General features: G+C 40.6%; 1 protein-coding gene across 3 annotated transcripts; it reads left to right on the forward strand.

Annotated features, from left to right (window-relative positions):
* On the forward strand, positions 1–27483 carry LOC143270303 (uncharacterized). Of its 3 annotated transcripts, none has more exons than XM_076559722.1 (4): positions 1–104; positions 16933–17059; positions 17262–17322; positions 25156–27483. In XM_076559722.1, the coding sequence occupies exons 1-4, from the start codon at positions 102–104 to the stop codon at positions 27098–27100; spliced, it is 2136 nt and encodes a 711-aa protein (XP_076415837.1). In that variant the 5' UTR covers positions 1–101; the 3' UTR covers positions 27101–27483. The 3 variants fall into 3 exon arrangements, with proteins under 3 accessions (XP_076415837.1, XP_076415836.1, XP_076415838.1); XM_076559721.1 differs by lacking the exon at positions 1–104 and adding an exon at positions 12696–12837; XM_076559723.1 differs by lacking the exons at positions 1–104; positions 17262–17322 and having other exon boundaries at positions 13469–17059.

A 27483-nucleotide genomic window follows, 5' to 3' on the forward strand; every position in this document is an offset into this window, starting at 1 on the left:
GGCTTTGAAAAGGAGCTGGGACCAGAGGTTTTGTGTGCCGTGCTGTGTGTGCTGCTGCGGGAAGCTGAGCAGAGAGGTTGGGCAATCTGGAAAACCACAACATGGTGAGTGAAGGGCTGCTGTCTCCAGATTGGGAGGCGTGGTGATTTCAGTCACGGGAGCCAGTTTGGTGGGTCCTCCCCTGACTGGGTGGGAGCCAGTGTCCGGGTGTAGAGTTCCACATGTTCTTGCATGGTACTTCATGGTCCAGCGTGGTTCTGCTTGTCCTGCATGCTCCAGTGTGCTTCTGTGTGGTCCTGCGCTCTCTTTGCAATTCCTGGGCCGGCTGGCAGCCTGTGTCACTTCACTCTCTAGGCTGCATGTGTGCAGATCATTGGGAGTGGGACTGAGCTTTGAAAGAACCTTGTTGACATCACTGTGTAATGCCGGCACCCTGAGTGCATAAGCATTTTTGCTACGGAACACAAATTTGCTGAACTCAGAGAGACCTGGTCCTGTATCTAATATATCTCCCAGAAGTACAGCACTTTGAACTTTTCACATTTAGGCTTGGGATCCATCTGGAGTTATTTGTGTGGACCTTGTAAACAGTGTCTCCTGTGCAAAATAGCACTCCTCTGCTATACTGTGATGGAGAAAAGTGGAATTGATGGTAGTAAAATTGATGGTATAAGGGCTTACCAATTCTTTTTTTTTTTTTTTACCCGGGACAGGGTTTCTCTGTGTAGCTTTGCACCTTTCCTGGAACTCGCTTTGTAGACCAGGCTGGCCTTGAACTCGTGGAGATCCGTCTGCCTCTGCCTCCCGAGTGCTGGGATTAAAGGCGTGCGCCGCCGCCGCCGCCCGGCTAGTCCTTACCAATTGTTAAGAGACATTAATTTACAAAGTAGAATTTAGGAAAGGAAGGGCTGCATCACAAATGTCACAAAGATAAGTATATGCTAACCATGCCAGTTAGATATTAGTATGATAAGATGTAAATATTTGTTCTGCAGGATTAACTAGGTACATTCCATAACAAAGGAGACAACCCTAATTTACAACAAGCAGAAAAGCCCATCCTTCCATTGAAAAACTAGCCTCTAAGCCGGGGGGTGGGGGGGGTGGGGGGGGTGGCACACGCCTTTAATCCCAGCACTTGGGAGGCAGAGGCAGGCGGATCTCTGTGAGTTCAAAGCCAGCCTGGGCTACCAAGTCAGTTCCAGGAAAGTGCAAAGCTACACAGAGAAACCCTGTCTCAAAAAACCAAAAAATAAATAAATAAATAAATAAATAAATAAATAAATAAATAAATAAATAACCTAACCAAACAAACAAACAAAACCAAAAAAAAAAAAAAAAGTCTCTAAATGCTGCTCACAGGGTCAGAACCAACATTAAGTGATGGTGTGCCATGAAGTTATACTAATTCTAGAATAGGGGCGTCTTTTTGAAAATTGTTTTTGAGTCAAGAACTTCTATGTTAATTAGGTGGACTTGAACCCTGTCTGTAGTCCCACAGGACATTGCCCTTGTTATCCTCCTGACTAACCACCCTAAATTCCTGGATGACACATCTGTAGCATCACAGAGTTCTAAAATTACCTGTTTGAGTCACACAGTGGACTGTGCATTGCAGAACAGGGAAAGGATTTGTGTGTGGAGCATGACTTCTCCCTTCAGACCAAAAGAGGAGGAACAGTGTACTGTGTCCACTGCAGGGGGAAACATGCAAGCTATGTCATGGTAGATGTAGAGTGTTCAGACAAGGACTGTTTATCTGTCATTTCTTATGGCATTTAGATGAAATGTGAGCCAGACTATGGTTCTGTTGGTCCATATGCTGACTGTGGAAGTTGTCCTCGTCTCTGAGCTTCTCTGTGGATGGATTTCCTTGGGAGGGGCAAACTCTGCAGCCCTGGCATTGGAGAATATGATGCTGTGGCATCATTGTTCAGTGTGCACACACAGGCAAGCTTTCGGTGTGCAGTGAGAAGACAGATTGGAAAAATGAAGGTCTGGTTTCTAGAAGTTCTGAACATTGCACTCCTCTTTCACGTTTATCTTATAAATGCTACAAATAATTTAGAAACTGGTAGAATGATGGTGAGGTGGATCATCTTTCAGCAATACCTGATTAGATTCTTCTACCTTTCTGCTACCACCAGCTGCAATGGTGTTTTCTAGTGAAATTTTATTCCAGGGGACAAAAGGCGTTTCTGAGCTGCAGAGGTTTATCAGGTGTGCATAGTGTTGTGTGGGTGGATAGGGCAGAATCAACATCTTGTGCCATAATCCATGTGACAGGAAGCATTCATAATGGCTAAGACATCTTTGTTTCATGATTTGGGAGCTGGTTGGTGACTCAAAAGAAAACCTGCTACATGCCCTCAAATACTCTGTCTCAAACTGGTTGTTTCACTTTTCTTATTTCTGTGTCTATGCCCAGAAATAAATATGAGCTGCTGAGTCCATGGTATTTCTTCTATTTATGATTTCAGCGCAGGCCACTTCATTTTGGATAACCCACAATTTTCCCTCTCAATAGTCCTTAGTTTCCTGTAGCACTTTTCCTAAGGAGAGGGTCTCATTAGATCCTTCCCCTGAACCTTGTAAGTTAGTATGTGTACTGGCCATATTTTCTCCTTCACCTGAGATCTTCTTGCAGGGCTCAGGGTCATTCTACCTTGCCAGCCATGACTCTGGGTTCCTGGCTCCTGTATGATTCCAGCTCTGGAGGTCCAGATCTTTTTTCCAGGGCCCTGTGGGTACAGTGGATGGGCTGCCCTGTTGTCTTCACTGTCCCTGATCTTAAAGCAGCTCTCCAGTGTAGCTGCCAAGCACCCCCCCATTCTGACACTTTCTCCCAAACTGAGGTCCTCACAGAATTCCAAGGTCCTCTGAGTCAGGCTAAAAATAATGTCTGGAAGGGTATTTCCAAGGAAGGAGAATGTCTTTGATCTTGTTGTGTGGGTGTGTCTGTGAGGTTCTTGCCTGGGGGAGCATCTGGAGAGTGCTGTGCTTGTGAGGAGAGGTCTGGAGGAATTTCCACTCAGTTTGCCTCAGGGAGAGGGTGTGTTTAGTAGGTGATTTGCAGGCTTGGCCCAGGGAGGCAGGTAGGTGGGGCTGCAAAAGCTCACATGCCCTGTGCACCAACCCTATCTCAAATACCTGTGGAGCTGGAGGAGCTGTTCCTGTAGTCACCTGGCCTGATCACTTATAGCCCTCGAACTAGTCCCTGGACACCCCCAGGACCTGGATCTAGCTGGACAAGGAGTCAATCAAGGCTGATGATTTAACCCAGAGACTTGGAGGTTATAGTGCTGCTGTTGTAGTTGTTAGGAATAGCAGGATGCTGGGAACAGTGCAGGGAAGAGCTTGCAATGGTTATATACATGAGAACCCGATACAGGGAAAGTGAGCCAACAATCCACCTACCCCTTTTCAGGACCTTCCTGCCACCAGGTAGCCTTCTGATTCCTTAGTCTTTATGCCACTCTCCAGATCCTTCTTTGAGTCCAAATGCCTTCCTTATACTTCCTGGTGCTCTGCTGCTTTACTGAGCATTCTAGGCGCCACCCCCTTGCTTTCTGAGACTTCAGATAACTGCTAGAGTCTTGAATGTTCCTGAGACAGCATGGATGATCCTCATAGGTAAGCTCCTTGGTAAAACTCATAACTGTTATTTTGAGGCATTTACTATTTTGTATTTAAAAATCTCATATTTTTTTATTATCAGAACTATGGAGTTTGTTGAAATTAAAAATTACTGCTGTTCCTATAGATTTTGGTTAGATGAGTCAGGATTGGACCATTGTTTTGAAACTCCCTCTTGTATAGAAAACTGTCATGTTTTCAATAATGAACCAATGGTATAGAATGAAAAGTTTCCTGGAATTTGTTTTATATATTCAATGTAAATTATTTTATATTTGTTTTATCTATTCCATATATTCAATATATATTATTCATTAAACTATACAATGTGAGTGTTAGGCTAGCTGGATCTTTATAATGAGATCTTGTTTCAAACAACAGAGCAAAATTATATTCAACTTTATGTGTGTGTGTGTGTGTGTGTGTGTGTGTGTGTGTGTGTATTATTGATGAAGGTCTTTCTATCATATTCACTATGAAGACCAAATTCAAGGAGATCTGACTGGCTCTGATATCATACTTGGTATATTCATTTCTGTGAATAATTTGATGTGGACCTGTGGCTGACACCAAAAATGACTTTAAGAGATATTGTCAACTGGGTGGTGGTGGTGCACGCCTTTAATCCCAGCACTCGGGAGGCAAAGCCAGGTGATCTCTGTATGTTTAAGGCCAGCCTGGGCTATAGAGATAGTTCTAGGACAGGCACAAAGCTACACAGAGAAACCCTGTGTCGAAAAACAACCAAAAAAAAAAAAAAAAAAGACCTATTGTCCTGAACCTGAGTGCCTCTGCAGAGGTTAAGCTGGGACACTTCAGTGCATTTTGGAAAACAATTTCAGCATGAATCAATACAAATCAGAGTTGGACATGGTGGTGGTTGCATATGCCTTTAATCCTAGAACTCGGGAGGCTGATCCAGGCAGATCTCTGTGAGTTTGAGGCCAGCTTTGTTTACAGATCGAGATCCAGGACAGGCACCAACACTGCACAGAGAAACCCTGTCTCAAAAAACCACCACCAACAACAAAAATTTTCCAGTTTTGTCTACATTTGGGATTACCAATATGTAATCAGTGAATCAGATATAGGTGATTTCTTATTGTCCCAAGTAGCCGTTGTTTAATATCCAAAATTAATTAGGATTAATTTTCTCTCAGGTAGTTTGGATAAGTGTTTGTCTGTCTTATTGATTTCCTCAAAAACCTGACTCTCTGTTTCATTGACTCCTTGTCTTTTTCTTTGTTTCTATTTACTGAATTTTAGCCCTTATTTGATACTTTCTTCCTGTCTATTCCTCTTGGGTATGCCTGTTGTTTTTGTTTTACTGCTTTTATGTGTGCTGTTCAGTTGCAAATATGAAATCTTTTCCTTTTTTATGTAGACACTCAGTTCTATATACAGTTTCCTCATATCACCACTTTCATTGTGTCCTCCATATTTGGATATCTTGTGTAATCATTTTCATTGAATTCTAGAAACTTTAATTTCCTTCTTTATTTCTGTCTTGACCCATTTTTTAGTAGAGCGTTGTTCAGTTTTCATGAGTTTTTAAGTTTTTTTTTATATCCAGCTGTAATCCATAGTGGTCTGATAGGATGCAAGGAGTTATATTAATTTTCTTATATCTGTTAAGACTTGAATTATGTCCCGGTGTGTCATCAACTTTGGAAAAAAATTCCATAGGTGTGAGAAGAAGGTGTATTCTTTTTCTTTGGGTGGAATGTTCTGTAGTATGTTGGTTCATGTGATTTATAAAATCCATTAGCTCCAATATTTCTCCATTTGGTTTCTGTCTGGATGACCTGTCCATTGTTGAGGGTGGGGTATTGAAATCTACCCCTATCAAATACTGTGTGAGAGTCAGTGTGTCATTTAACCTGTAGAAATATTTCTTTTACAAAAGTGGGTGACCTTGTGTTTGGGGCATAGATATTAATAATTGAAATGTCATATTGGAGTTTTCCTTTGATGACTAAGGAGTATTCTTCCCCATTGCTTTTGATTAATTTTTGTTTGAAGTCTATTTTGGTAGATAATAAAAGTAGCTACACAAGACTGCTTTTTAGTTTTAGTTGCTTTAAATATGTCTTTCCCAGCATTCACCTTTTGGTAATCTCTATCCTTGATGTTGAAGTGTGTTTCTTGTATGCAGTGGAATGATGGATATTTTTTCTGAATCCATACTGTTAATTTGTGTCTTCATTGGGGAATTGAGGCCATTGATATTGAGAGATATCAGGAAAAATGATTACTAATGCCTTTATTTTGTTGTTATTGGTGGTGATGATGGTATGTGTATGAGAGTATGTTAGTTTCTCTCTCTCTCTCTGTCTCTCTCTCTCTGTCTCTCTCTGTCTCTCTGTCTCTGTCTCTGTCTCTCTCTCTCTCTCTGTGTTTCTCTTCTTTTGGTTTTGCTGATGTTATATTATTCATTTACTGTGTTTTCAGGTTTGTAGTTAGCTTCCTTGGATTGGATTTTCTCTTCTAGTACCTTATGGAGGGATGGATTTGTACATAGATATTGTATAATTTGTATCTTATTTTCTCCATTTATAGTGATGAAAAATTTCTGAATGTAATAATCTGGGATGGCATCTGTGGTTTCTTAGAGCCTGCATCATGTGTGCCCAAGACCTTATGGCTTTTAGACTCTCCACTGAAAAGTGAGGTATAATTCTCATAGGTCTGCCTTCAAATGTTACTTGGTCTTTCCCCTTTGCAGCTTTTACTATTCTTTCTTTGTTTTGTATGCTTACTCATTTGGTTATTGTGTGACAAGGGGATTTTCTTTGTTCTGTATGTTTACTGATTTGATTATTATGTGACAAGGGGACTTTCTTTTCTGACCCAATTTCTTGGGTGTTTTGCATGCTTCTTTGTAGCTTTATCAGCACTTACATTAACTAAGAAAAATTTGTTATATGGTTTTATTGAAAATATTTTCTGGATATTCCAAACAACCAGCACATGCTCTAAGGACAGGTCCCAGTCCCACTGCCTGGATGCCTCCTAAACAGATCAAGTTAATCAACTGCCTCATTTATCCAGAGGGCCTGATCCAGTTGGGGGCTCCTCAGCCATTGTTTCATAGTTCATGTGTTTCCATTCATTTGGCTATTTGTCCCTGTGCTTTTTCCAATCTCGGTCTCAACAATTTTCGCTCATACAAACCCTCCTCTTTCTCGCCAATTGGACTCCCGGAGCTCCACATGGGGCCTGGCCATGGATCTCTGCATCCGGTTCCCTCAGTCATTGGATGAGGTTTCTAGCACAATTAGGGTGTTTAGCCATCCTATCACCAGAGTAGGTCATTTCGGGATGTCTCTCGACCATTGCCTATTGTGGAGGTATCCTTGTGGATTTCTGTGGACCTCTCTAGCACCCTGCTTCTTCCTATTCTCATGTGGTCTCCATTTACCATGGTCTCTTATTCCTTGTTCTCCCCCTCCATTCTTGATCCAGCTGGGATCTCCTGCTCCCTCAAGCTCTCTTTCCCTCGACCCTTGCCCTTCATTACCCCCACTCACATCCAGGTTGTCCATGTAGATCTCATCCATTTCTCTGTCATTGGGCGATCCCTGTGTCTTTCCCAGGGTCCTGCTCTCTATGTGGTCTCCCCCAGTTGTGTCCTCCTATGAGTAAGTACATATCATGTTTGTCTTTCTGAGTCTGGGCTGCCTCACTCAGGATGATTTTTTTCTAGATCCACCCATTTTCCTGCAATCCTCATGATGTCATTGTTTTTTTTTTGCTGAGTAGTATTCCATTGTGTCTATGTACCACATTTTATTTATCCATTCTTCAGTTGAAGGGCATCTAGGTTGTTTAGAGGTTCTAGCTATTAGCACTGCTTGTGTAGTGTCCCATAAGTTTGGGTATGTGGTGTCTTCATTTTCATTGATCTCTAGGAAGTCTTTAATTTCTTTATTTCTTCCTTAATCCATTGGTTATTCAGTTCCATGAGATTGTAGGTTTTCTGTAGTTTTTGTTTTTGTTGAAATCTAACTTTAAACCATGGTGGTCTGATAGAACGCAGGAGTTTTTTCCAATTGTTTAGTATCTGTTGAGATCTGCTTTGTGGCTAAGTATGTGGTTGATTTTTGAGAAGGTTCCCTGGGGTGCTGAGAAGAAGGTATATTCTTTCTTGTTAGGATGGAATGTTCTGTAGATATCAATTAAGTCCATAAGAGTCATGACATCAGTTAAGCTCTTTATTTCTCTGTTAAGTTTCATTTTGGGAGATCTGTCCAGTTGTGAATGTGGGGTGTTGAGGTCTCCCACTATTAATGTGTGGGGTTTTATATGTGGTTTAAGCTTTAGTAATGTTCCTTTTACATATGTTTGGGGCATAAATATTCAGAATTGAGACTTCATCTTCATCTTTCTTTTTTTTTTTTTTTTTTTGGTTTTTCGAGACAGGGTTTCTCTGTGTAGCTTTGTGCCTTTCCTGGAGCTCACTTGGTAGCCCAGGCTGGCCTCGAACTCACAGAGATCCGCCTGGCTCTGCCTCCCAAGTGCTGGGATTAAAGGCGTGCGCCACCAACGCCCGGCTTCATCTTTCTATGTATTGTGGGAATTCATTCCATTTAGCCAATGGCTTTGGGGAAGAAGCTCTAGGCTGTGGCTTTGTCTGCATATGTGACCCCTTAAGAGCTGAGGGAGAGTTGTCATTCATATTCTTGGTTCGTCAAGACTGGGTCAGGTGGTGGAGAATGGCTTGCAGATGGTCCCCATCTGACTTGAGGAGATTGGCATCTGGATCAGCAGCAGATCAAAAGTGTGTTTACCTTGCTTTGTATTAGTGAGTCTGTATTCCCATTGCACCCCTTAATAAATTGAGATATATACATTTGTGGGCTCTTGCTACACCTATGCTGTCTTGTATGACAGCTGAAGACCTAAAACGACTGTCCCCACTGAAACTGTGGAGACTACTACAGTGCTGTGGGATATCTTTCTGTATGCTGTGAATATGTGTTGCTCTGATTGGTTGATAAAGCTGTTTGGCCTATAGCAAAGCAGCTTAGAGGCAGGCAGGAAATTCAGTAAAGAGACAGGAAGAAGAAAGGTAGAGTCAGAGGAGCCATCCTGCTGTCCAGGGAGCAGCATGTAATAGCACAAAGGAAAAGCCATGGAACAGTGGCAACCTATAGATTAATAGAAATGGGCTGAGTTCAGGTATAAGAGCTAGCTAGCAAAAAATTGAGTCATAGGTCATGGCCATACAGTTGGTAATTAATGGAAGCCTCTGAGTAATTATTTTATAAGTGGCTGTGGGACACCAGGCTAGGCAAGACTGGAGAAATCTTCTGACTACACTGTGGTCTATTGTAGCCTGTATAGGTAAAGGGTCACTCTCATTTTATTTGATACATAGATCATTTAGATTATATTTCCAGTTATAATGTATCCTTCTCAAATCTCTGAGGATATTGACTAGGTAGCTTTATCAGCAGCAAGCACCCATCTGCTTTCTCAAGACTTCATCTGCCTTCCAGTTCTCTTCATATATAAAAATATGTCCAAATGCCTCAATTTCCTGGAGTTACTAATTAGTCTAGTCATCATTTACCCTGTTATCAGACTCCAAAGGAGAGAAACTCACAAAACATACTTCAGTATAACTTTTTACTATTTTTTAAAGGATAATTGTGTAACAATGACCTCTGTCTCATTGTGAATATTTGGATAGAAAAAAGTGTAACATTTAAAGCTTAAGTTTTGAGGATCTTTGAAATGTTTTAAGGTCTAAGAAAAGGGGCTTTGAGTTGTATAAATGCAAGTTTATGTAAGGTGTGAGGGTGTCAAAGTTAAAATTGTGGTAACATTGATTTAAGGGATATAAAAAGAATGAATAATACTTCAAAATCCTGTCTCTCATCATGCTACATTCATGTTAAGACTTCAAGCTCAAAGTTTTATTAATCAATGCAGTTCTGATAAGCTATTAGTGTAGCTCTAGGAAAGCTTTGCTTCTATTGTCATAGTCACACCCTCAAGATTTTAAATTCCATTTGGTTGTTTTTGCGTACAGACTTAAAAGTTCTTCTTGTTGAGCTAAAACACCAGAATAATCTATATGCATCCAGTCTTCTGGATAGAGAGAAGAGGCCCTGCTTTTTTTCATATTTAAAATCAAGTTCAAGTGAGTTATTGCCCTTCTGCTCCCCAGAATGTTTCTGTCCTCTCTGAGATCACCTTAAATAGTGTTCATGCTTTTAACCCAGAATCATTTTTGGGTCCCCAAGCTTTTACCATGACAAAAGAGCATGAGTCTACTGCTCTTCCCAGAATGTAGATATGAGTACAGATTACAAATAGTAGCTATGCTAACATATCTAAAATGTGTGCCTCTTTATATAAACTTAAAAAAGTCTTGTAAGCTTCAGGTCATCTACTTCCACCTCTCACATGTGAAATGGACTCCAGACATATACTCTTGTCATTCACGAATGTACCACAATCGTTGGGCACCAGATGTACCATGAATCTTCAAAGTTCTTATTAATAAAATCAGACCTGAGGCAGGTATTGGGGTGAACACTGGAAGATCAGAGAGACAGAACAAGCCACAGCTAACCTCACCTGGCCAACTTCTCAGCTAATCTTGTTTCCTCAGACTGGAAGCCTCTGTGTCCTCATATCCGAATGGATCTCAGCAGAACTGCTCTGCTTGAAAGCCTGAAAGCTTAACCAGCCAAATGCTTCTAGTTTCTGGTCTTCATGTCTTATATATCTTTCCTTTCTACCATCACTCCCTGGGATTAAAGGCTCGCTTTCTGGGATTAAAGGTGTGAGTAACCATGCTCAGCTGTATCCTTGAACAGATGGATTTATGCCTCTGGAATGCTAGGATTAAAGGTGTGTGCTACTACTGCCTATCCTCTATGTTTAATATTGTGGCTGTTTTGTCTCTGATCCCAGATAAGTTTATTAGGGTGCACAATGTTTTGGGGAACACAATACCACCACATTTGTCCAGCAGAAAAGTCTCTCTCTCCCCTTTCTAAAAACTCTTTGACAGGGACTTTAGTGCCAGAGTCCAGCTCTGTCGAGGTTCAGGTCCAAAAGTGGAGGTGTGGAGTTGGTGAGGGAAGCATACTGACAGGATCTGAGGCTGAATCTTAACAGCTGCTGTTTATTTCATTAGTAACTGTGCAGAATTACTAGAAGTCATGCAGAGTGGAGCAGGCCTTTAATCTTAGCACTCTACAGCAGAGGCAAACTTTCCTTTATAATTCTTAGGCCAGTCTGGTCAGCAGATCAAGTTCCTGTCCAGTCAGGGCTGCAGAGTGAGACCCTCATAAAGAAAAAGAAACAATATAAGCGTGATGTAAAAATAAGTATTCTTAATTTACTTTACTTATTTTCACTAATGATGCAGAAGTAAGAGAAAACAAATCTGTAGGCTGTTATATGAATCTTAAAAGGTCTTATTACTGAAAACAAAGCTGGAGGTAAGCTATTGGGGTGAACACAGAAAGATCAGAGAAACAGAACAAGCCACATCCAACCTCACCTTGCCAAATCCTCAGTGATCTTATTTCCTCAGACTGAAATCTTCTGAGTCCTCATGGGAATGGATCTCAGCTGAACTGCTGCTAAAAGCTAAAAGACTTAAAAAAGACTCTTGTTCCCCCTCTTCATGCCTCATATACCTTTCTGCTTCCTGCCATCATTTCCTTGGTTTAAATGCATGTGTCTCCATGCCTGGCTCTTTCCAGTGTGGCTTTGAACTCAGAGAGATCAGGATGGACCTCTGCCTCTGGAAGGCTAGGATTAAAGGGGTGTGTGGTATCATTTTCTGGCCTCTATGTCTATCTAGTGGCTGTTCTGTTTTCTGGCCCCAGATAAATTTATTAGGGTGCACAATATATTGGCGGACACAATATTGTAGCATCTTAAAAGTTCTTATTAATAAAATCAAACCTGAGACGAGTTATTGGGGTCCATGCTGGTAGATCAGAGAGACAGAACAAGCCACAGCTATCTCACCTCGCCGGATCCTCAGCTGGTCCTGTTTCCTTAGACTGGAAGCCTCTGAGTCCTCATCTGGAATGGTTCCCAGCCGAACTACTGCTCCAAAGCCTGAAGCTTAACCAGGCCAAATGCTTAACCAGCCAAAATGCCTCTAGTTTCTGGTCCTCACGCCTTATATATCTTCCTGCTTTCTACCACCACTCCCTGGGATTAAAGGCTGGCTTTCTGGGATTAAAGGCGTGTGTCACCATGCTTGGCTATTTCCAATGTGGCCTTGAACTCACAGAGATCCAGAGGGATTTCTATCTCTGGAATGCTAGGATTAAAGGTGTGAGTGCCACTATTTTCTAGCCTTTGTATCTAGTGGCTGTCTGTTCTCTGAGCCCAGATACATTTATTAGGGTACACAATATCTTGGAACACAGTACCACCACACAATATCACCACATAAAATCCTATGTCAAATGGGCAATAACATATATTTATTATTTAAGTAATTAAAAAATATAAATTTATATATTTATTATTAATTAAATAAATTATATATAATTTAGTCATTAGAATGTTGATGCTCTCTAGTAAATATAGGTATAAGTAAAAAGCTCACTCTGATCCTGTAGGGTTTACTTCTCTAAATCCTGTATTTATATTGATGGGCCTTTTCTACAGAATAACAGTTTAAGAGAGTGCATATTAGTATATAGGTGTTTTTTTTTAAATCATAATTTTCTTTTACAAAAATGAAAATCATAGCACGTTTTCTACAGCACGCCTGAGGTATTGCTAGTCCAGAAAGTGGCAGATTTCCTTTGTCCTTTCTCAGTTCATAGCAAAACCTAATTCCCCAGAAAAGAGCCCTCCTGAGTGCAGGAATAGTTCAGGGAAAACTTTGCAGTCCAGTCCCAAGTTCTGCATGAATGTCAATCTCTGCAGATCGGGGGCAGATCTGTGCCTGGGGTGAAAGCCAGGGCTACCAATCATTGGGCTCCCTCACTTCACAGCACTGCCCCTAAGGGAGCTGTTTAGATTACGCAGGTCTGAGTAACCAATCAGGACCTCCAGATGGACTGCCAATCAGAATGAGGAGGGCACTTCCGGTGCGACCGGCAGCTTAGTCTGCGGCTGGGTGGTTAAAGGTGGATCTCCTGTTCTGTGTGCTGGGCTGTGACTGCCTGCTGGGAGCCAGGAGGAGAGCGGATGAGCATGGAATCCGCCATGGTGAGTGAGGGTCCACCGTCCCTCGTGGGGAGAAGCCGCCGGAGCCGGAGTGGGGTCCCCCGCCCCGGGGCTGTGGACATGGCGTCAGGACGCGGTGTGTGGAGTGATTCCCTTTGGTGTCCTGAGGTCTCTGCAACTCCCAGGCAGAAGCGGAACCTCTGAGTGATTTATCGCTGGGGTTAGCGCCTCTCAGAGCATGGGGGAGAGTGAGCCTTTGTGAGGAAATACCCTAGTCACCATGCAAGGCATATTGATCGTGGTGATAATTTTTTCATTTCTTTCAGTAAAACTGTGGCCAGGGAAGGCAGATTTGCTAACTTGCAGAGCTCTGGTCACTCTGCTGTCTTCCAGAAGTTCTGCACTTAGCATTGAACATTCAGGTGTAGGATCCGTCTGCAGTTAATTCTGTGCAGGCGTAAAGTCTGTGTCATTAACACATCTGCATGAGGATGCCAGGGTGGTTCATTTACCTGTGTCATTAAGGCCAAACTTACTGTGATTTCTGGCCTCATGTGGTAAAATTGAATGTATATTTATTGTGTTTTTATTTCTTTTCTTTTTCCTTTTTTCTTTTTTTTTTCTTTTTTTTTTTTTTGAGACAGGGTTTGTCTGTGTAGCTTTGCGCCTTTCCTGGAACTCACTTGGTAGCCCAGGCTGGCCTCGAACTCACAGAGATCCGCCTGGCTCTGCCTCCCGAGTGCTGGGATTAAAGGCGTGCGCCACCACCGCCCGGCGTGTTTTTATTTCTAAGTTTGCTTTCATGTTCTGTTGATCTCTTTATTCTTTCCCAGACAGTACAGATCCCCCCCCCACATAGGTTTTCTCTATGTAGCCCAGGCTGTCCTGGAACTCACTCTGTAGACCAGGCTGGCCTCAAAAACCAAGTGCTTCATTTAAAGGTGTGTGCCCCCACCACCACCCTGTTCATTGCAGTCTTTATTGCAATTTCAATCAAAGTTAGAAGTCAGATGGTGTCACAGTATTTATGTACTATTTATTCAGTCGTGTGTTGTTCAATTTTTCATTCCTGATGACATTTTCTCATGTTATTTTTGTTTCTCATGCAATTTACTTTGTAGCATAAATTGTTAGACTTTAATTGAACTTTTGCTGTATCTGTAACTCCAATTCTGCATTGTCATAATATAATAGTGACATGATAGACACATGGTTGCTTTCTACTCAAGGTTAGACCTGTGCCTGCTAAGGAAGCCCATCTTGCATTAGGCACAGGTCCCAGTGGGGTCCCCTAGTCTCCATGATTAAAAGTGTGTGGTTACATCCTTTCCTTAAAAACACTCTTTTAATTAGGTTTGCATGTATGTGGGAGGAGATGTTCCTTGTGTCTATGCAGGTAGGCCCCATGCAGGTAGGGAACAGAGGAAAGAATTCCATGATGCCAACCAGAGACAGCTGAATCCATCAACGAGTTTTACCAACTGATTGTAACAGTTGAAGCCAGTTGTTCTCATCCAGGTCTTTCACCTTCTCCTCAGTCCCCAAACAAAAGATGTTGCTTGGCCCCATTTTCTCCTAATTGAGTCTGGTCTGGGCTGTGACCAGACAGATTTGTGACTCTCCATGTTTGCTGGACTGAAGTCTTTTGGGTTTAATTTGTTAAAATGTTTAAATCAGTGGTAGTGTTGCTTGCTATTAATCCCAGCACTTGAGATGCAGAGGCAGGCAGATCTGTGAGTCTGAGCCCTGCTTGGTCTGCAGAGTGAATTCCTAGGACAGCCAGGTCTGTTACATAGAGAAACCCTGTCTGGAAAAACAAAAACAAAAACAAACAAACAAACAAACAAAAAGAGTTGCCTTGGTCATAGTGCTTCATAGCAAGGGAAGAGTCAGTAAGACAGGTTATGTAGTACTTTGTTATATTATGTCTGTATTCTCCACATGCCCTGGGAAATCAAGTCAGGCTAAATGAAAGAGTAATGTGCTGTGGAATATTATCTTAACTGGACAGAGATTTGTTACCTTTGTTTATGATGTGGAATGTTATCTCATGTGAAGGTGTTATATTTGTATCTGCTGCATTTGTTTAATGATGCAAGGATGTATTACATTTGTTTATCCTGCGTTTGTTTAATTATGAAGAGATGTGTTGCTGTTTCACTTTGCCCGCCGAAGGCACTTGAGTGGTCTAATAAAAAGCTGAATGGCCAATACCTGGGCGGAAGAGGGATACACAGGGTTGGTGGGCAGAGAGAATAAGCAGGAGCAGAATCTATGCTCCAGAAGAAAGAGAGGGAGGAAGAAAGGAGAGAATCAGGGGGAAAGAGAGGGACACACCCAGGTCCAGGAGCCTGGCAGCCCCCAGGCAGACCTGGAGACAGCAGGAAAGATATACAGAAAGAATAAAAGGTACATAGCCCGGGGGCATAAGGTAGATAAAGACAAACAGGTTAATTTAAGTGGAAAGAGCTAGCCAGAGGTGAACCTGGGCTTGGGCAAGCATTCAAAACTAGTAATAAGTCTCTATGCCATGGTTTGGGAGCTTGCTGGTGTCCCGCTAAAAATGCCTGGTATATTTGGTGTTTATACGTGGTGCATAGAATTTCCACATACAGCCTGAGAAAGCTGAAAAAATAGTAAAAACAAAACAAAACAAAACAAACAAAAAAGAACACAAAACCAGATACAGCTCCTTTAAGAGGTTCTGCCTTACAAGGAGCATTTAAACAGCCCTTTTTATGTGTGTATATTCAAATAGTATTGGACTATCACATAATATGTGGATCTTTGAAATCAGACTAAATGCATTTCCCATTGTGATTTGACTGTGAACCTGTCATGACCTGTGTCAAAATGTTGAAGGTTGAAAGAAAAATCTTCCAGGTAGTGTCCTGAGTTTGAGCATTGTCTTTGGTGTGAGCCTGCATTGGTGACTTACAATCACAATTGTGACTTAGATTCATAATTGGTGACTTCTCCTTAGGAGGAGGATCCTTTCCTGAGGAATATAGTCTCACCACATTTCTTTGTTTTGTTGAGAGTGAGCAGCCTCCTTCCTTCTCATGTAGTCATGCCATCACCAACAGAACAGATTTCATTCTGAAATAATGTAATGTAAAGTAGAAGCAATTGCTTTTCTTCGCCAATCCATATTTCTTGCCTGATATTTTTATGTTTATATTTTTGGCAGTGAATCAGGTTTTTGTATATGTCAGGCATTTACTCTTGTGCTGAACTTTACCCATGTCATGACTTTTGAACTTTGGCATTGGTATCATTTTCAGAGCAAGAATGCATTCATTCATGAAATTAATAGTGATCTGCTGAATCACTGAATTGTTGTTTAATATCGTCCCTACCTTTGTGTATATTTTTACACTTTTGTATTGTTTTCAAATGTGTGGTCTTATCTGTTGACACATCTGTATATACTACCACCCTTTTTGGGTGTGTTTTACTGTTTTAGGGTCAGCATTTACTTTACTAATGTTCTTGAGAACTCATTGATCTGTCAGACAGCAACTTAATAAAAATGCATTGCTTCCCGGGAATTATTAGCCTTACAGTTCAATAGACAAATATAGAACTGGCATGAATGTTTAACATCTGGGAGAAATTTTGAGTGATGCCTGAGTGCTTTCTGTTTTTTGTTTTTGTTTGTTTTTTTGTTAGAGACAGGGTCTCACTATGTACCTTTGGCTGTCCTTGCAATCTCTACATGGACCAGGCAGGCTCAGAAATCACAAATTTCACCTGTCTCTGACTCCCGAGAGTTGGCATTAGAGTTGTGCACCACCCACCCTTACTTTCCACCCCTTCTTGAAGTCAATAATTTTGATAAAGTTCTGCTGATGTATACTAGATAGTGTTACTCTGTTTGCATGTCTCTCTGTATAAATTCCTAGGCATTTCTTCTGCTGTGCCGTAATCTATTCTGTGGACAGTGGAATGGAAGGTGTCATTCTCTCTTGATGTTTTCTTTCAAAATGAGTTGGTGACTGCACTTGATATTTACTCACCCATGTCAGAGAATGTATCAAGCACATGGAATTATGTAAATATATTCTCAATGAAGTGTACATTTGCAATGTAGTCAGTCTCACCATTTCTATTATGTACATATATGGGATACTTTAGGATGCAGTGACCTATGAGGATGTGCATGTGAACTTCACTCATGAAGAGTGGGCTTTGCTGGATCCTTCCCAGAAGAGTCTCTACAAAGATGTGATGCTGGAAACCTACTGGAACCTCACTATTGTAGGTAAGAATGTGAGCTTTCTGTCAGTTTTTAACTTAAGGGAAGAAGCCTTTCTTGGAGATTGGTGCTCTCCTATAATTTTGAATGTTAAAGAAGAAAATAATGGTGAATAAATCAGGCATTGTTCAAAAGTTCATGAAAGACAGTAATTTCAATTGTTCGTAATTTCCAGTAATATATCACATTTTCTGGTGCTGTATTTTAGGGTACAAATGGGAAGATCACAATATTGAAGAACATTATCCAAATTCTACAAGACATGGCAGGTAATTTTCATGTGCAAGGTGATATATATGTATGTCTCCGATAAGTACTGGATTCCTGGTTGGTGGGTCGCTACATGACTGATACAATAAGTCAAATCAAACCAAATTAATAAATCCAGATTTAATAAACAGAGCATAGCAAAGCAGAGCACTCCAGGGGCTCTTAGGATGTCAGGAGACAGAGAGCAGAGCACCCATGGCAGCTCTATGGGCCAGATTTTAAATAGCCAGTAAGGATGGGCATAGTCCCAGACATCTCTGGGGGAGGAGCCATTAATGGTGGGCTTTCTGCAATGAGGCCACATCAGGTGCAAATTGTAAACATCCCAATTTATTTTGGGCATATGGGAGCAGGTTCCGGTCTGTCTACTTCCTGCTAGCATGGGACCATGTGGGGAGGGGGAAGGTTTAAGTCAGGTGGCCCATGCTCAGCAGGGGTATGGGTGGTGATGCATTTGGATAGCTGCCATCCAGGAGGCCTCAGGCATCTGTCCTTGAGGAGGCGGAGAATGTGGGTTGCTAGGAGAAAAAAAGAATAGCTTTTTATCACTGGCCTTACGAACAGGGATAGCCATTGGTAGTAGGAAGAATGATGGAAAGAATGGAACTGAGAAGTGTTCTGGTTGTACAGAAGAGTCAAGGGTGAATGAGTGAGGGATCTGGGCAGATATGCCCTTAATTGGGACATCTTGGAAAACAAGGTTTGAGTTGCTGGGTAGGTGCCCAATGTGCCTGTAGAGGTGGTACCAGCAGTGAAGTCCCAGGCTCTTGGGGAGATGGCATGTTAAATCTAGGGATGATGTATTCCAGGAGTACTGGAGCCATGTATCTGCTGTTTTTCTGGAGTTTGGGAGAGCATCCATCCTGTAAATGTGTCAATAAGAGTTAAGAGATATGGAGCCTTTTTATGAACAGGCATGTGGGTAAAATCCACCTGTTAGTATTTGTCCAGTTGGCATCCTTGGTTGTTGGTTGGCATCCTCAGAGCTGTTGCAGGAGCGGGTGTATCTGTAGGATCCCTGGGGGTTTGGCCTTGGCCCAGGCAGGAGGAGTGAACCTACAGAATATGCTCAAAAATGGGTGGGGTCAAAAATATGCTCTAGAAACTGTTATTATTTTCCATCAGGCCAGACTTCTTTACAAAGTAGCCAAGCCCTTTTTTCAGGAAGCTTCAGGTGTCTATAAAATTACTGGAACAGATTTACATATTGGTGTCATAATAAATAAAAAGCTATGGATTTCGGTTAAAAGGCATAAATATTTTTAAGTCTAAATTCACTGAACAAAGGAGGTTGTGTGTGTGGAGGAGGGAGTTGAACATGTCTGCAGGGCTCTATATCCTCTCTAGTGCTAACCTATCTCTAAAAGCTGGACCAGTAAAAACACAGAAATTTAAGGATCCCTGAAAACTGATTGTAATCAATGCTTTATCAGTTTTTCAAAACTGCATATATCAAAGCTAACACTTTGAACTTCTGAAGTTATATCTGAAACCAGTTTATCCTGTACCATGGAGTCTGTGAATGAGGTACACCTGTATGTATTTTTACCAGGAAACATACTAATGAGCTACTAAGTTGCTTTTAGGTTTGGGGTTGGTTGTGTTGTTAAACTGGCAAATCTCTTGGTACCCTGGTCATCAAACACCATCAGATCTGAGAAGGATAAGTAAGTGAGCAGGAGTAAGCCAGCTTTCCAGTTAACCCAGGCAGTCCCAAGTCTCTCTATGGTCACTGGGGGACAAGTCCCAGAGGTAGCACTTGTTCAGATGCCAAGCTCAGAGGATCTGACAGATTCTTTGTGGAGTAGAAATTTGGGGAGATAGGCCTACCTGACTTGGCAGAGTGGCACAATTGTTACCCCATTGCTCCACTTATTCAGTCTGGACATGATCTCAGCAGCAGTTAATGGTGTAAAGCAGCTTTTCACTGTGTGGCTGGCTTTGTTACTTTCGAGGCAAACCTCGAGGTGGAAGTTTTTCTGTGGCCGTCCATCTTCTTAGAGAAGATACAGTATGCTTCCAGGCGTTGGCCTGTCTCTCCTAAAAAGCTTTTATATTAAATGCTATATTCTGTTTTCTGAGCATGTTCGAGAATGGGGGAAAATCTGATAGGTATATCTAAATTAGAGAAATGTTGTTTAGGTTTAACTTTGAGGGCATATGTTGGTTAAGTCTAAACATACAGTTTACCCAATTAGTTACAGTTTACCAATGTTGGTAAAAGCCAGAAGATTCAGTCTGTAGTTTTCATTGGTGATCCTAAGATATCAGGCTATAGCAAGTTTTAACATTGCTAACAATTTATATTTCAATATCAATGGTCAAAACAAGCATTGTTTTAAATCCTGTTTAATAAACCTTTTTTTTAGGACAGGACAGAAATCATCAAACAGAAATATATCCTAAACCAAATTATTGGAGACCTAATGTCTCCTTGATGGGGCCAATCCAAGTGGTTACCCTTATTAAAGATGGTGGTGAAGTATTTCTTTAACCTCAATCAAAATGGTGACTGGTGATGTTCTCCAAAACAGTTTCCATCTGGAATCACAAGCCTTACAGATTTTAAAACATACCCAATTAGCAAGACACATTCAGGACACGTAAACACAGGCATTCAAAACTAGTCAGAAACACACATGTGTGGCCACACCATTCACACAATTCCACCACCCATAAAAAGTAAACAGCATAGCCGGGCGGTGGTGGCGCACGCCTTTAATCCCATCACTTGGGAGGCAGAGGCAGGCGGATCTCCGTGATTTCGAGGCCAGCCTGGTCTCAAAAGCAAGTTCCAGGAAAGGCGCAAAGCTACACAGAGAAACCCTGTCTGGAAAAACCAAAAAAAAAAAAAAAAAAAAAAAAAAAAGTAAACAGCATCATTAACAAAAACAATTTTTTTAAAATAAGGATCCTAGCAGTTCGGGCAGCCTGATACCTGGATCCCAAAGAAGGCACTGCAGAGGGAAACTGAAAAACAGAGTAGCAGCACACGCTGCCCAGTTGAGTAAGTCAGAGCAGCAAGTTGAGAATTTTGAAAAAATTCTCCCTCTGTTTTATTTTATAATGGAGAAGTGTCATCCTAAGCCTTGAAGAGACTGTTGTCTTCATTGGATGGGTCTGGGGCTTGGTAGTGAATCTGATTGGTGGTGGTTTTCGCCATAGCGGTGTTCTGCTCCTGGAGGAACTGAATAAGGCAAAGGGCAAGCATCAAATAAAATACAGCACAATTAGATGACTGATAAGGGCTTCCTAAAACCAGGAAAACAAGGGGTTACTGAACCAGATAAGTTGCTCTAGGGGCTGGAATTTTGAGATCCAGTCTTTGTGGAGTTTTTTTTTTTTTTTTGGTTTTTTCGAGACAGGGTTTCTCTGTGTAGCTTTGCGCATTCCTGGAGCTCACTTGGTAGCCCAGGCTGGCCTCGAACTCACAGATATCCGCCTGGCTCTGCCTCCCGAGTGCTGGGATTAAAGGTGTGCGCCAATTTTTTTTTTTCGTGTGTGTGTGTGTGTGTGTGTGTGTGTGTGTGTGTGTGTGTGTGTTCTGATTGTTCTTTATTTTATATCTAGAATCCACTTATGAGTGAGTACATACCATGACTGTCTTTCTGGGTTTGGGTTACCTCACTCAGGATGATTTTTTTAGTTCCATCCGTGTGCCTGCAAATTTCATGCTTTCATTGTTTTCCCCTGCTAAGTAGTACTCCATTGTGTATATGTACCACATTTTTTTTCATCCACTCTTCCATTGACGGGCATCTAGGTTGTTTCGAGGTTCTGCCTATTACAAATAGTGCTGCTGTGAACATAGCTGAGCATGTATCTAAGGTTACATTCCACCAACATTGGAGGAGTGTTCCCTTTGCTCCACATCCTCTCCAACATTTACTGTCATTGATGTTTTTGATCGTAGCCATTCTGACAGGTGTAAGGTATCTCAGAGTCGTTTTGATTTGGATTTCTCTGATGATTAAGGATGTTGAGCATTTCTTTAAATGTCTTTCAGCCATTTGTGATTCTTGTTTTGTGAATTCTCTACTTAGCTCTTTAGCCCATTTTTTTAATTGGAATATTCAGTATTTTGATGTCTAGTTTCTTGAGTTCTTTATATACTGTGGAGATCAATCCTCTGTCAGATGTGGGGTTGGTGAAGATCTTTTTCCATTCTGTTGGCTGTCTTTTTGTCTTATTGACTGTGTCTTTTGCCCTGCAAAAGCTTCTCAATTTCGTGAGGTCCCATTTATTAATTGTTGTGCTCAGGGTCTGTGCTGTTGGTGTTTTATTTAGGAAATGGTCTCCAGTGCCAATGAGTTCAAGAGTGCTTCCTACTTTCTTTTCTATTAAGTTTAGTGTAACTGGATTTATTTATGTTCAGGTCTTTGATCCACTTGGACTTGAGTTTTGTGCATGGTGAAAGATATGGATCTATTTGTACTCTTTTCATATTGAGATCCAGTTATGCCAGCACCATTTTTTGAAGATACTTTCTTTTTTCCATTGTATAGTTTTGGCTTCTTTGTCAAAAACCAGGTGTTCATATGTGTATGGATTAATGTCAGGGCCTTCAATTCGATTCCATTGGTCCGTATGTCGGTTTTCATACCAGTACCAAGCTGTTTTTATTACTATAGCTCTATAGTAGAGTTTGAGGTCAGGGATGGTGATGCCTCCAAGGGTTGCTTTATCGTCTAGGATTCTTTTAGCTATCCTGGGTCTTTTGTTTTTCCATATGAAGTTGAGTATTTTTCTTTCCAAGTCTGTGAAGAATTGTGTTGGGATTTTGATGGGGATTGCATTGAATCTGTAGATTGCTTTTGGTAAGATTGCCATTTTTACTATGTTAATCCTACCTATCCATGAGCATGGGAGATCCTTCCATTTTCTGATATCTTCTTCAATTTCTTTCTTTAGAGATTTAAAGTTCTTATCAAAAAGGTCCTTCACTTGTTTAGTTAGTGTTATCCCAAGGTATTTTATATTATTTGTGGCTATTGTAAAGGGTGATGTTTCTCTGACTTCTTGCTCAGCCCTTTTATCATTTGTGTATAGGAGGGCTACTGATTTTTTTGAGTTGATCTTGTATCCTGCCACTTTACTGAAGGAGTTTATCAGCTGTAGGAGTTCCCTGATAGAGTTTTTGGGGTCACTTATGTATACTATCATATCATCTGCAAATAGTGAAAGTTTGACTTCTTCCTTGCCAATTTGTATCCCTTTGATCTCCTTTTGTTGTCTTATTGCTCTAGCTAGAACTTCTAGTACTATATTGAATAAATATGGGGAGAGTGGACAGCCTTGTCTTGTTCCTGAATTTAGTGGTATCGCTTTGAGTTTCTCTCCATTTAATTTGATGTTTGCTGTTGGCTTGCTATAAATTGCTTTTATTATGTTTAGAAATGTTCCTTGTATTCCTGATATTTCTAAGACCTTTATCATGAAGGGGTGTTGGATTTTGTCAAAGGCTTTTTCAGCATCTAAGGAGATGATCATGTGTTTTTTTTCTTTCAGTTTGTTTATATGGTGTATTACATTGATTGATTTTCATATGTTGAACCATCCGTGCATCCCTGGGATGAATCCTACTTGATCGTGATGGATGATTGTTTTGATGTATTCTTGGATTCGGTTTGCCAATATTTTGTTGAGTATTTTTGCATCAATGTTCATGAGGGAGATTGGTCTGTAGTTCTCTTTCTTTGTTGCATCTTTGTGTGGTTTGGGTATCAGGGTAATTGTAGCCTCATTAAAAGAGTTTGGTAATGTTCCTTCTGTTTCTATTGTGTGGAACACTTTGAAGAGGATTGGTATTAGTTCTTCTTTGAAAGTCTGGTAGAATTCTGCACTGAAACCATCTGGTCCTGGCCTTTTTTTGGTTGGGAGACTTTTGATGACTGTTTCTATTTCTTTAGGGGTTATTGGTCTATTTAAGTGGTTTATCTGGTCTTGATTTAATTTTGGTATGTGGTATTTATCCAGAAAATTGTCCATTTCTTCCTGGTTTTCCATTTTTGTGGAGTACAGGTTTTTGAAGTATGATCTGATGATTCTCTGGATTTCCTCATTGTCTGTTGTTATGTCTCCCTTTTCATTTCTGATTTTGTGAATTTGGGTGCTCTCTCTTTGCCTTTTGGTTAATTTGGCTAGGGGTTTGTCTATCTTGTTGATTTTTTCAAAGAACCAAGTCTTTGTTTCATTGATTTTTTTTTTTTGTATTGTTCTCTTGTTTTCTATTTCGTTGATTTCAGCCCTCAATTTGATTATTTCCTGGTGTCTATTTCTCCTGGGTAAGTTTGTTTCTTTTTGTTCTAGAGCTTTCAGTTGTGCTGTTAATTCATTGGTATGGGATTGCTCCATCTTCTTTATGTGTGCATTTAGAGCTATGAATTTTCCTCTTAGCACTGCTTTCATAGTGTCCCGTAAGTTTGCATACGTTGTACTTTCATTTTCATTGAATTCTAGGAACTCTTTAATTTCTTTCTTTATTTCTTCCTTGACCCATTGATGTTTCAGGTGGGCATTATTCAGTTTCCATGAGTTTGTGGGTTTTGTATAATTTTTGTTGTTGTTGAGGTCTAACTTTAAGGCATAGTGGTCTGATAAGATACAGGAGGTTATTCCAATTTTTTTGTATCTGTTGAGATTTGTTTTGTGTCCAAGCATGTGGTCAATTTTTGAGAAGGTTCCATGGGGTGCTGAGAAGAAGGTATATTCTTTTGTGTTAGGATGGAATATTCTGTAGATATCTATTAGGTCCATTTGAGTCATAACATCTGTTAGGTCCTTTGTTTCTTTGTTAAGTTTCAGTCTGGTAGATCTATCTTTTGGTGAGAGTGGTGTGGGCCTACCTGACTCTGCTTGTTGCTGCTGCCGTGCCTGTCTACCGGTCCCGGACTTCTTAAGACATTTTTGTTTGGGAATGGGAGGCTTACTGAGCTGTTCATTCGTGTGGTAAAAGTGGAAATGGGGAGAGAGAATCAATGTCCTTCCACAGCCACACCACATGGTTGTGGAAGGACTACTCACCCTGGCCAGTTCACCAAAGATAAGTATACAATCCCCGGTTGCCGGGTTCCTCTGTCACCGATGCAATAAGCCAAAGCAAACTGAATTAATAAACCCAGATTTAGAAACAGGGCAGCGCAAAGGAGAGCACTCTCAGGTACCTCTCAGGAAAGCAGGAGACAGATCATGAGAGCACCCATGGCAGATGTATGGACTGGGTCTTAAATAGCTGGTAGGCATGATCCCAGACATCTCTCGGGGAGGAACCACGGATGGCAGGCTTTCTGCAATGGGGCTGCTTGAGCAGGAGATTTCAAACAGTTTGAAAAAATGTTAATGTGTCCTGAACTTTTAATGTAAAGCAACTGTGGAAATAGGCATAGCTTTGTGAGGATTATTAAATTGTCACAACACCATATACTCCAATATCAGGTAGCTGATAACTGTTTTTAAAGCATTCCTTTAAGGACAAGACAAGGAAACAATGCCATAGTAGATGTCACAGTTTCAATCATAGCCATGTAAGAGGCATGTTGTTGAACTGTCCAACCAATTACCATCATGCCTTCCAATTATCATATCATTGATGAGGGCATTAGTGTATGGCTAAGACCTTTTGTAAGCAAACCTTTGGTATTAAAGCTAGCGTTGCTCATATACTTGTAGTGAGTGATTTAGCATAGTTTAGTGACAGAAGCACTGTATGAGAGACCTGGAGGTTGTCTTGGTGTAGAAACACGAATCTCTATTCCACATCTGTATAACACACAAAATATTCGACTATGGGAATGCAATGTGAAAACCCTTTATTTTTTATTTTCCTTTCCCAGGTGTGTCATCTGTCACTCTGGATACAATCCATGGGAGCATAATGGGTATGGAAAGAAGCATTGTACTTCTGGCACTCTCAGAAGAAATGGAAGATATGTGGTAGTCCCCTCTATGAGAAGACATGACTGTGATACAAGTTTACAATTACTTGGTTTTCCAACTTCAGTAGGAATTCACCAACAAACTCTCATTGGAGAAAAACCTTATGATATCCAGGAATATGGAAATTCATCTCTCTCTACTGGTTCACTGTGCATATGTAGTGTGGCTCCCAGTATAAGAAAATGTTATAAGTGCAATCAGTCTGGTCAGGCCCTGAGTTCTTCAAGTTCTCTTGAAAGATATGAAAATTCTGATGTGGGAACAGAAAATAATAAATGTGAGTCATCTACTAAATGCTTTAGGCTTAACAGGCATCGTCAAACACACCAAAGAACCAATAATGAAGAGGCTCTCTATGAATGTAATCAACATGATAAACCCTTTATATCTGATTGCTCTTTAGAAAAACACCAAAAATCTCATTTGGAAGGAAAACCCTATGAGTGTAATCAAAGGAATAAAGCCTTTGCATGTGACAGTCTTCAGCATCAAGTACAGAGAATTCAAACTCCAGAGAAATGCTATGAATGTAATCAATGTGGGAAAGCCTTTGTAAAGATGAGTAATCTTCAAAGACATGAAAGAATTCATACTGGAGAGAAACCCTATGAGTGTAATGAATGTGGTAAAGCCTTTGCACAGAAGAGTAATCTTCAAAGTCATGAAAGAATTCATACTGGAGCGAAACCATATGAATATAATCAATGTAATAAAGCCTTTACGAGAAAGAATAGTCTTCACAGTCATGAACAAATTCATACTGGGAAGAAACTCTATGAGTGTAATGAATGTGGTAAAACATTTACACAAAAGAGTAATCTTCGAAGTCATGAAAGAATTCATACTGGAGAGAAACCATTTCAATGTGATCAATGTGGTAAAACCTTTGCACGGAAGAGTCATCTTGAAAGTCATGAAAGAATTCATACTGGAGAGAAACTCTATGAATGTAACCAGTGTGGTAAAGCCTTTACACAGAAGAGTTATCTTCTCAAACATGAAAGAATTCATACTAGAGAGAACCCTTATGAATGTAATCAATGTGGTAAAGCCTTTGCACAGAAGACAAGTCTTCAAAATCATGAAAGAATTCATACTGGAGAGAAACCCTATGAATGTCACCATTGTGGTAAAGCCTTTGCATTGAAGAGATATCTTCTCAAACATGAAAGAATTCATACTGGAGAGAAACTCTATGAATGTAACCAGTGTGGTAAAGCCTTTGCACAGAAGAGTTATCTTCTCATCCATGAAAGAATTCATACTGGGAAGAAACCCTATGAATGTAATCAATGTGGTAAAGCCTTTGGACAGAAGAATAACCTTCTATGTCATGAAAGAATTCATACTGGAGAGAAGCCATATAAATGTAATCAATGTGGTAAAACCTTTGCACAGAAGAATGGTCTTCAATCACATGAAAGAATTCATACTGGAGAGAAACCCTATGAATGTAATCAATGTGGTAAAGCCTTTACACAGAAGAGTTATCTTCTCACCCATGAAAGACTGCATACTGGAGAGAAACCGTATAAGTGTAATCAATGTGGTAAAGCCTTTGCAGTGAAGAGCCGTCTTCACAATCATGAAAAATATCATACTGGAAACACACCGTATAAATGTGTCCAATGTGGTGTAGGCTTTGCACAGAAGAATGCTCTTCGGAATCATAAAATAATTCATATAGGAGAGAAACCCTATGAATGTAGTCAATATAGCAAAGCCTTGGTACAGAAGAGTAGCCTTCTAAGTCATGAAAGAATTCATACTGGACAGTACCATATGAATGTAATCAATGTGGTAATTTTAAATGTAAGCTGCCATGTGGGTGCTGGAAACTGAATTGTGTTTTCTACAAGAGTTACTTGCCTGGAGTCCAGTTTCATATGGGTTCAGGTCCCTAAGAATAGATCAAGCATCAGTAGAGGAAGGAGACTGCCATGATCTGAGCATGAAGCAATATGGCAGCTGCTTCATTGAAAAACGACTACACATTTTATGCTCTATAACTGAATCTTATTTTAACTCAAGCAGGTTAAAAACAGACTTAATGATTCCAGGATAAAAGCAGCCATCATCATCATTACAGCATTTTTCCTGGGGCAAAAAGTGATAAATTCAGCAAGTATCTTCATTCCTTTCTGGATGTGAGCCCATTGTTTCCCTTCATAGTTGCTTTCATCCTTGGAACTAGGTGTATCCAGTTAATAAATCTTTAAGTTCTA

The sequence above is a fragment of the Peromyscus maniculatus genome, chromosome 22, assembly GCF_049852395.1.
Source record: "Peromyscus maniculatus bairdii isolate BWxNUB_F1_BW_parent chromosome 22, HU_Pman_BW_mat_3.1, whole genome shotgun sequence".
Taxonomy (NCBI): domain Eukaryota; kingdom Metazoa; phylum Chordata; class Mammalia; order Rodentia; family Cricetidae; genus Peromyscus; species Peromyscus maniculatus.

Bases quoted from the DNA above. Each gene is read 5' to 3' on its own strand.
- LOC143270303 (XM_076559721.1), top strand. From the start codon at position 12,817: ATGAGCATGGAATCCGCCATG. The intron at 12,838-16,932 runs GTGAGTGAGGGT...GGGATACTTTAG, and splicing joins TGAGCATGGAATCCGCCATG to GATGCAGTGACCTATGAGGA. The intron at 17,060-17,261 runs GTAAGAATGTGA...GCTGTATTTTAG, and splicing joins CTGGAACCTCACTATTGTAG to GGTACAAATGGGAAGATCAC.